The sequence below is a fragment of the Coffea arabica genome, chromosome 1e, assembly GCF_036785885.1.
Source record: "Coffea arabica cultivar ET-39 chromosome 1e, Coffea Arabica ET-39 HiFi, whole genome shotgun sequence".
In the NCBI taxonomy this organism is placed as follows: Eukaryota; Viridiplantae; Streptophyta; class Magnoliopsida; order Gentianales; family Rubiaceae; genus Coffea; species Coffea arabica.
The window spans coordinates 56,343,289-56,352,395 of NC_092311.1; the positions used below are offsets into that span (position 1 = coordinate 56,343,289).

A 9,107-nucleotide genomic window follows, 5' to 3' on the forward strand; every position below is an offset into this window, starting at 1 on the left:
GTTAAAATAAAAAAAAAATTGGGGAAAAAACACCAATTTAATTTACTAGTTTTGCCTATAAATTGCAAGAGCTTAAAGCCTCTGGGTTTACCCAGAAAAAAGATTGAAATCACAATGATATTTCCTGTTCTCACAAGCTGATATGTGTAACAACAATTGGTAAACAAGACAATAAATTTATTTGAATTGAGTTGAAAGAACACTCAGAACGTAGTCACGTAAAGACGCAAACTCAGGCCATGTCGAATGGATGAGCTCTTGCTTCCCAAAATTTCCCTCACGAATTATAAAAAGAAAAGGACCAGAAAAGCCATCAACTCTGCCTCATGGTTTACTCCAAAAAAAAAAAATCTACCTTATGGTTTGCTTGGTTGAAATCCATTAGAAAACAATACTCAAAGAAGGCGTGAACGTACGAACACACCGTGTCACGCCTTCTCTCTCTCTCTCTCTCTCTGTCTTATTTTATTTCATTTTTCTTTTGCTTTCTTTTTCTGGTTCATTTGGGGAATAAAAATCAGCATAATCCGTCCGTCAGGATGATATGCCACGTCGTCGTTTCCGCGGTTCTTGTTGCGAGGAAAAACCCTTCGAGGCCCATATTTCACATAAACCTCTTCTTACTGCGGTGCAGCTGCGAACTCCATCCCCACCCCCGGTTCAATTACTCTATACCCTGTCTCGGGCCTTGACCAGCAACACAGAAACCAAACATCGGCTCATTTGTCTTAGTCAAGCCGGCACGGGATAAAGGGTTCCGGTACGGGGCTTTAACTTGCCTGTAAAACAGTGGGACAATTGAGAGATAACTTAGCTTCGTCGTTCAGAATCTGTTGTAGCAAAATTAACCACCTTTGCAGTTCTCTTCATCTAGGAGAGGGGAGAGAGAGAGAGAGACGTTTCAGCTTTCTCCAATCAAATTTGTGCAGAGTATGTCGGAAGGAGAGTATGACAACAGCAGCGGCGATCCTTCAGAGAAACTAAGGACTCTGAAAATCACCAGTCTTGACGAGGAAGAAGACGAAGAGGATGCTCCCATGGTTGATGATGTTTATGAGGAGGAGGACGACGAGGAGGAGGAGGAGGAGGAAGGTGAAGAGCCGGTGTCCTTGGGCTTTGTGGAGAGCCCTAAACATTCGTGGTCGCTATCTCGGGAGTTGTTTGCTAGTGTAGCTGGTGGTACTCCTGTATGTTGTTCAAAACTACCATTACTTGATACTAATATCTAACACAAAACAACTTTCTCAAATTACCGTTTTGATTTTGTTTATATGCAAAATTTGCCAATATTTTATTGTTTGATTACGGGATAAAGCAATTACCTGTTGAAATGCAGGCATGGTTGGATCCGACAAGTTTACCCACCGGGAGGTCTTGCCTTTGTGACTTTTGCGCCCAACCTTTGCAGTTTCTGCTTCAGGTATCCATATTTCTCAATTTATGTTCCTCACTTCTGCAAATTTAAGAATGCCGTTAGACCGCCAAAAGTAGATAATCTCTTGATATTATTGTTTTTCTTTGTACTCAGGTTTATGCACCTCTTTTACACAAGGAGTCAACATTCCACCGCACCTTATTTGTTTTCATTTGTCCATCTATGTCTTGTCTTCTTAAAGACCAACATGATCAATGGAAACGGCAGCCCGAGAAGGCATTTCGAAGGTACCTTCGGTCTCCCCGCCCTCCTCCCCCACCCCCCCCCCCCAAAAAAACACAAACAACAGCAAAAAAGGATGATGTTATTCTGAAGAATTTTCGTATAATACATCTATTAAATTGTCCTCTCTTCACAAAATGGTGGCTTTCTGCAGTGTGAAGGTCTTCCGTTGCCAATTGCCTCGTTTCAACTCGTTTTACTCTAGTGAGCCTCCAAGACATGATGGTAGTGACAGACCTACTAGAAATGGAGGTTAGTCATAACTTCTGTTTGCTTCTTCCTGGGGCTACAATGAAGATAGATTGGTAACTCTTCTGGTCAAAATATGCGAGTCATTAGCTCATTCCTGCAAAAGTCCTTTATTGTTTTATTCCTCCTAATGATGATTTATGAAGTACTTTTCCTGGCGGAGGGGAGCGGCAGAGTGGGCCTTACATGCTCAGCTTTAATTGTGTTTATCTTTTAGTTTTATCCCTGTTCATGTAAATGTTGGAGTGCAGCTTCTGTTTTATTAACAAAGGCAAGATCATATCATTTAGATATTAATGGGACTTCCTGCTCCAAGAATGAGTGCATATATGTTCATTTGTTAAATGCAATACATTTATGCTACATATATGTTCATTTACTAAATGCTATACGTTTATTGTGCATAGAGCTAGAAGAGAATTTCCTTTGTGGTTATGTTTTACTATGGTGTGCAAGAAACATCCAATCCATTCTAGTTGCATTTTATTTCTTGACTCTGATGTTGAGATATTGTTTTGTCTCAGCCATACTCTGTAGCTGGTGTGGTACATGGAGAGGAGATAAAATTTGTAGTAATTGCAGAATAGCTCGTTACTGCTCTGAGAAACACCAGGTGATTTGGACACGAAGATTTACTCCTTTTTGATCTTTGAACTCTTTTGGATTTGTGTTTTAACACTAGTCGCCTCTTCGTGGACCGACTATATCCAGACTGCACACTGGCGTTCAGGTCATAAAATTGAGTGCCGACAGCCCTATATGGCACCAGTGGCTTCTGCATCAACCATTAGTGACTTACCTGCAGAAACACAAAAAGGTGAGAAGAATAATTACAACTAAACGTCTTGTTGGTTGCCCCTGGATCATGAAGTATATTGACTTGTACTGCAGAAGAGGTCCTGATGTGATTTTAAAATGTCTGGGTCAAGCCATTTGCTTCCTCATCGAGTTAAATTGAGTCTGAAAACAAGTCCCAGGTAGAGTCTGTTATTAGAAGGTACTTATTGGCTTAAAATATTATAAGCCAGAGTCATAAAATGGTATAACCACACTTTCGTTATCCTATTGGAGGCTTTAGCTTGCAGGACTTGTAGTACCTGATGGTGTGAAATGTGCGCGTTGTGATATGTAAATTTCATTTTACTTGTTTGAAATGATATACACATCTCATAGAGTTTCCCATTGCATGCAGTTGCTAGCAATCACCTGTGGCCACAATTTGAGATTGTAAATGAAGATGAATGTCGAGATAAAAAGTCTGAGTATGATGGATTTGATAAGTCATTGGTTTCACAAAGCCAAATGGATGAAGTCAAGTCATTACTAGACACCTTTGAGGTTAGTGTTGTTGTTTAGGTAATGTGGTGTTATGGATCGGTGAATGATCTTATATAGCCTCATTGCTCCTGACTAGGTGGGTGGTGACAAAAGATCTTGGGCAGCTTTTCAAGAGCGAATATCCCGTGAACCTGAGCAAATATTGAGGTTAATAAACATGAATTTATTTCTAAGCATATACATATCCATGGGAAGTGGAACAAAAACATTTATAGGTCAATCATATGGCTCAAGTGGGGTGGCAAAAAAATTTAGGAAAATTTTCCATCTCTTATTTCTTTTTTTGATAATAAGAAAAATTTCCCATATCTTGCTCTATCAAATTTTCTCACTTCCAAGAGGGGTGTCATTGCATCTGAAGTTCAGATTTTGTTGTGAAACAGGTACTATAGACTGGCAAAAACCAAACCGCTATGGCCCATATCAAGTGGCCGGCCATCAAAATTGGATATTCCAAGGTGCAACTGTTGTGGTGGGCCTCGAGCTTGTGAATTCCAGGTGCAGTGCTTTATTTCAGCTATGCATATGCTTTTCCTCAGCAGAAAGCTCTATAGCTGCTCGATCACTGGCCCATTAATTTTGGTGCCTGTTGCATATGTAGACGTTTTACCTGTCCAATTATGCCATACCTGAAAATTCCTGCCTTTAAACTATGATCTTATCTTTTCCCTTGGTTAACAGGTATTGCCGCAACTACTATATTACTTTGGAATTGAAAATCATGCAGATTCTCTTGATTGGGCAACTATTGTGGTGTATACGTGCGAAGCCTCGTGTGAGAATAGAGTTGTTTACAAGGAAGAATTTGCCTGGGTTCAGCTTTTACCTCAATCAGCTGCAACATTGTGATAAATGTTATGATCCTCCCGTTTTTTCTTGTTATCTGTGTTTCCGTTTCTGTGCGAACCAGAGAGAAACAACCATTTTTTTTTTTTTCTTGGTGCGCTTTTTTATTTCGGCACAGGGAATTAGCAAAGGCACGAGATGTATGAACCATTGTGTGTCTGCATGAGATGGTGCAACGTGGATCTAAATGCAGTTGCTGCATACCTGATCAAGGTCTCCACCTACGAAGGGATTAAGAGTGTGTTAAAAAAGACCACTAAAACAGTGCGATGAGAAAAACCGTTGTCTTTTCTTCTTTTTTTCTTTTTTTTTTCGGTGCTCGACAAAAAGCAAGCCTTGCGAGCATCCGGATTCAGGAATGTTACCTTAGATTTGTCATCTGATTGATCCCGTCGGCGTTGGGTGTGAATTGTGCGATGACAATAATAATGTTTTCCAATGATAATCTCGCTGCAGAGATGAGGTTCGTTCATTTTTAGCATCCATTGGGGGAAATGGCGTGTTTTTGAAGGGTTGAAATTATGTCACGGTTTGAATAATTATCGCGGGTTTTGTTAGAAGGCTGCAGGGGCATTTGGCTGCCTCGTTTCGGAATTCTCATGTCTTAGTCTATTTTGATTAACCAATTTCCTTGAGCTCCCAAAAACAATGTACTACTACTACCCATCATAGACGTGAGGAGGTGATACGATAGAGGAATGTACCCTACACTCGGACGATGTGCGCCATAACAAACAAAATATTGCAAATGAGAAACTTCCAGTGGGCCATGAAGCGCTTGAAATTTGTCGGGAAGAAAGGCCCAGGCACGCATGCGCTGTGTCTTAGCCCTTTCGGACTCGCACTAAAAACGAGACACCAAAATGCACAAACAATAATAGAAGGTTATAGTTGTAAAGATTAAAATGTTAGTAGACTTCAAGAACTATTTAGCAAGTTGCCATAACTCTATTCGGTTGTCACGTTGGCCTGTAATTCAATCAGATATAACAAGAAACTTTTATTTGGAAAAAACAATCACTCCACTCTATAATGCCCCTTTTTTATCCATCTGGACAAAACCAATCTTGAACTAGTCTCCCGTGCAGAACTTTACAATGTAAAATAATGACAAAATGAAAATGAAATAACACTAGACCACAATGTATCTGAACCGTACTGCACTACCAAAACTTTTTCTTACAAAGTGAATGAAGAAATCGATGCTGTACAAGAGGAGACAGATTTGACAGGTAACACCGCTTGGGAGAGTTTGCTCACTGGAACACCAATGTTAACCAAGCAAAGCATGAGACCGAAGTATCTAGCTCGCATCTTATTTGAAGATTATACACCAGAATCAGAGGAGTTGCACCCTCATAGAATCAGAATCGAACGAGATAATGTAGTTTTTGACACATATCACAAAATTGCAACTTGACTTTTTGAATATAGCTGGGAGAAGCAAGTGGTTGAACTAGGAAATATTTCCTGGAGGTCTGGACAGGGTTCAGGTGAGACATTATCAGATGATCCTGACACACTAGAGCAAATCCACGATGCAGAAGGATCAGAAGTAACAGAAAAAGAGATGTTTGAAAGACATAATGAAGTGAAAGGAGATTCATTTATGCCAGTGAAACTTCCCGCCACAGTTATGTTTGTGCCTCTTATGTCCTCAAAAGTGATTGCACTGATAGTTGGCAAGGCAAGAGGATCAAATTTGTCATCAGGATGTGAATCACACTGCCCTGTTGCTTTCAATCCTATCTGCACATTTTCCATTATCACATCTGATATCAAGATGTATTTAATATAACCACCCCTCCCTATTGAGGTCTTCAGCTCGATGCCAACAAACGAGTTGTGAATATCAAGATGCTCAACTAGTATGTTTGAAATGCCTCCAGACATCTCACTTCCAAAAGCCACACCTGATCCTGTGCCTGATTGCAAGCGGATCCCACGGATATGAACATTTGTAGTAGGCTTTCCATAGGCAATTCCATACTCATCCCAACCGCTCTTGAGTGTAATTGCATCATAACCCATACTAATGTTGCTATTCTCAATACAAACATGTTCTGAAGAATCTGAAACTCGAATTGCAGATTTATGTTTCATTGAACATCGTCACAAACATAGAGATAGACTTACTATGCGTAAGAAGATTATAAGTAGCACATAAATTTATAACAAACCTGGGACTATTCCACTAGTATATGGAGACTCGGGAGGAGAATGAACTGTTATGTTCTGAACTAGCACATTACTGCATCATATTTTAGAAACTTATAAGTTTCATGTTCTAGCTTTCCTCTAAAAAAAGTTATAAAAGTAAAGAATTCAAGGGTACCTGCAATATGCCGGGCGTATATTCCAGGCAGGGGCATTTAAAAAGGTCAAGTTGGAAATAACAACATCATTAGAGCCAACAAATTCTACTAAATGTGGTCTACTGTAGTTTAATAAGTGGGAGTTGAATTTCTCCCACCAAATTGAACCTTGACCATCAATAGTTCCATTGTTGCCTGTATCAAATAAAAGCACATAAAACTTGCATGAGAATACGGAGAAGATAATCTATACACCTAATAAATTGACGCATAAAATTAAACAAAAATGTTCATACCTGTAATCACCACATCAGTCAAATTATTTCCACTAATTAAGCTGCGATATCTTCCACCTGAAACTTCAATAGCTCGACCATACGAAGGTAATGGGTCAACTATATCCCAGTGAGTATAATCCTAAGAACAAAATAAAATCCATAAGAAACTAAAATGTATATCAAATGTATAAACTTGAAAACTATCCTTGTTTATAGGCAAGTAATTGATCCTATCACGACATAAGCAAATGTGAAACTAAATGTTAGGAGAAGTAAACTAACAAGAGAACAATTTTGAACTTTGGTTTGATATCTAAGTTCGCCATGTATACTTACTTGAAATGCTGAAAAAGAATGTGTTGCAAATACCACAAGAAAACAAGTTAAAGCAACAACAAAAGTAAACATCCATAAGTTCACATTCAACAAAACGAATTAGCTAGAGGAATTCTACATGGAGTGACTATATGTGCAGGTTCCCACCCCAGCAAGACTATCACTCTAGAATGTTAAATTGTGCACCATGTTTCATCTAAGACAGGTGGCCAAATTAGAATACCAGCTGTAAAGGTTTACATCGACAAACAACGTGGCTTTTTACATTCAACAAGGTAGAAATAGAAGGCAACCTGAGATCCAAGAATAACAGCCTCTCGTTCGAGGAATAGAGTTAGGTGGCTCGTGAGATTAATGCATCCAGTTAGCCACCTACCACGGGGGACATAGAGTTGGGCACCCCCCTTGTCCGCAAAGGACTTAAGATAAAATATAGCATTCTGGAATGCTACAGTATTTGATGTTTTTCCATCCCCAACTGCTCCGAATTCCAAGACTGACACACTGTGTGGCCGAGGTTTGAGGGGCCTAATAAACTGGCATTCTCCATCGTATTGAGTCCCAATGTGCTTGGTTGCATCACAAAAAGCCAAAAGCAAAAGAAGTACTGCCTGAAGAGAAGAAAGCCAGTAAGGAAAGCATTAAAGGTCGTATATGTCAAACGTCGTTAACTAACATGCATGAATTATGATTGATGAGTACCACTTTCCAGTGTTTCATGGAAGCAAAAACATTTAACTACTAGATTCAATGGATGTGTAAAAGAAAATTTGAAACTTTTTCATATTGAATCTTTGATCCAATCTTCTTTTACCTACAAAGAGTGAAACCAATGAGTAGCTTGTTCCATTATACCATGTCCGCTTTAATTGAAGACTCCAACTAAACAAAACACTAATAAATAGAAGTAGCTATAACATCTGAAATGAGAAAATTGATGGACACGAGAAGTAAAATAATGAATGAGCAATTGAAAGGCCCAAGATAGGCAAGGTTTTCTAATCTTGTTATGTTCTTTAATAAGCTGAAGTTGGAGATGGAGCCAAATTTGATACCTTTATTGCATATTTTACTGGGAAAAACTCACAACTCCGCTTGAAAGTCCAACAAATACATAGGCGTATTCCACTGTGCTAGATTAAAAGAATATGCAGGGAAATCAAAAAGAAAGGACTGAACTTAATGAGATGAAGACAATCAAGGAAGTAGATAAAACAAATTTTAGTGTTGGAGCAAGCACCATTGCCGCAGGCATACGATTTACCAAGTTTTAGATGATGACCTTGTTACCGAGTACCACGTCGGAGCAAGAGAGCAATGTATGCCCAAACTAGCCGAAAACAGAATATCCCAACAGTAGTTCATATTAACAGAGAAGAGTACAAGACCAGTTCAACTAGCAAACAAACACGAGTCCTTCGTTTAAACCAAATAAACCAAAAGAAAAAAATTGCAAAAAAGCCTTGGCAGCAAACCAAAAAAAAAAAAGCATCCGAGAATCTATCACCAGTAGGTAAATTGTGGCCATGAAACGACAATGTAGCCAATTGAAGAAGCTGCAGTTAGAACTAGAAGCTGGGATCGGCCCGATCTTGACTATAAGACGGATTCAAACTCCAGAACAAGACTTGAGCACGACAAAATTAGCACAGCCAGTAATGCACAACAACCCTTATGAACCATGATTCAACCAGTTTGACATATGCAAACGCTCGAAACAAGTGATGAACACTGAACAAATCAGCGCAAAGTTGTAGCAAAAGTATCAGCATAGCAATTAAATCAGAGAACCCACCCGGAATCTATAGAGGAAGTCACTATAGAAAACAGTATTAGAGCCCACAAAAAAAAAAAAAAGAAAAGAAGAAAAAAAAAACAACGTACTTACTAGCCTCTTCACGAGTCTCTTCTCCTCTCCCATTCTTGACCACCCCTCAGTAGCTTTTGACTCTGTACAAGAATAATAGAGGGAGAGAAGAGAAGAAGAGCAGAGGAGAGAGGCGAGAGAGGTGTGATTTTGTATTCTAGTGTGGGCTTCGTATTGTGTTGTTTGGGGGAATGATAGTCAGAGTGGCAATTAAGAAGAAC

General features: G+C 39.3%; 2 protein-coding genes across 7 annotated transcripts; one reads left to right on the forward strand and one right to left on the reverse strand.

The window, feature by feature from the left end:
• The first annotated feature begins 503 nt into the window (after positions 1 to 503).
• On the forward strand, positions 504 to 4,562 carry LOC113735412 (uncharacterized). 2 transcript variants are annotated; one of them, XM_027262426.2, is made up of 10 exons: positions 506 to 1,187; positions 1,337 to 1,420; positions 1,529 to 1,662; positions 1,812 to 1,909; positions 2,431 to 2,519; positions 2,618 to 2,723; positions 3,099 to 3,244; positions 3,321 to 3,391; positions 3,628 to 3,742; positions 3,926 to 4,291. In XM_027262426.2, exons 1-10 carry the CDS (start codon positions 933 to 935, stop codon positions 4,091 to 4,093), a joined length of 1,266 nt encoding a protein of 421 aa, XP_027118227.2. In that variant the 5' UTR covers positions 506 to 932; the 3' UTR covers positions 4,094 to 4,291. The 2 variants fall into 2 exon arrangements, with proteins under 2 accessions (XP_027118234.1, XP_027118227.2); XM_027262433.2 differs by lacking the exons at positions 3,099 to 3,244; positions 3,321 to 3,391 and having other exon boundaries at positions 504 to 1,187; positions 3,926 to 4,562.
• Positions 4,563 to 5,065: 503 nt separating this feature from the next.
• Positions 5,066 to 9,107, reverse strand: LOC113735367 (probable polygalacturonase). Of its 5 annotated transcripts, none has more exons than XM_072066837.1 (7): positions 8,908 to 9,101; positions 8,527 to 8,750; positions 7,313 to 7,630; positions 6,702 to 6,822; positions 6,426 to 6,600; positions 6,271 to 6,341; positions 5,066 to 6,162 (listed from the first exon to the last, which is right to left on the reverse strand). In XM_072066837.1, exons 2-7 carry the CDS (start codon positions 8,545 to 8,547, stop codon positions 5,492 to 5,494), a joined length of 1,377 nt encoding a protein of 458 aa, XP_071922938.1. In that variant the 5' UTR covers positions 8,548 to 8,750; positions 8,908 to 9,101; the 3' UTR covers positions 5,066 to 5,491. The 5 variants fall into 5 exon arrangements, with proteins under 5 accessions (XP_071922938.1, XP_027118195.1, XP_071922920.1 ...); XM_027262394.2 differs by having other exon boundaries at positions 8,904 to 9,101; XM_072066819.1 differs by lacking the exon at positions 8,527 to 8,750 and having other exon boundaries at positions 8,815 to 9,107.

Bases quoted from the DNA above. Each gene is read 5' to 3' on its own strand.
- LOC113735412 (XM_027262426.2), top strand. From the start codon at position 933: ATGTCGGAAGGAGAGTATGACAACAGCAGCGGCGATCCTTCAGAGAAA. The intron at 1,421-1,528 runs GTATCCATATTT...CTTTGTACTCAG, and splicing joins CTTTGCAGTTTCTGCTTCAG to GTTTATGCACCTCTTTTACA. The intron at 1,910-2,430 runs GTTAGTCATAAC...GTTTTGTCTCAG, and splicing joins CAGACCTACTAGAAATGGAG to CCATACTCTGTAGCTGGTGT.
- LOC113735367 (XM_072066819.1), bottom strand. From the start codon at position 8,940: ATGGGAGAGGAGAAGAGACTCGTGAAGAGGCTAGTAAGTACGTTGTTT. The intron at 6,601-6,701 runs GTATGAACATTT...TATTTGATACAG, and splicing joins GACTGATGTGGTGATTACAG to GCAACAATGGAACTATTGAT. The intron at 6,163-6,270 runs GTTTGTTATAAA...TTCGAGTTTCAG, and splicing joins TACTAGTGGAATAGTCCCAG to ATTCTTCAGAACATGTTTGT.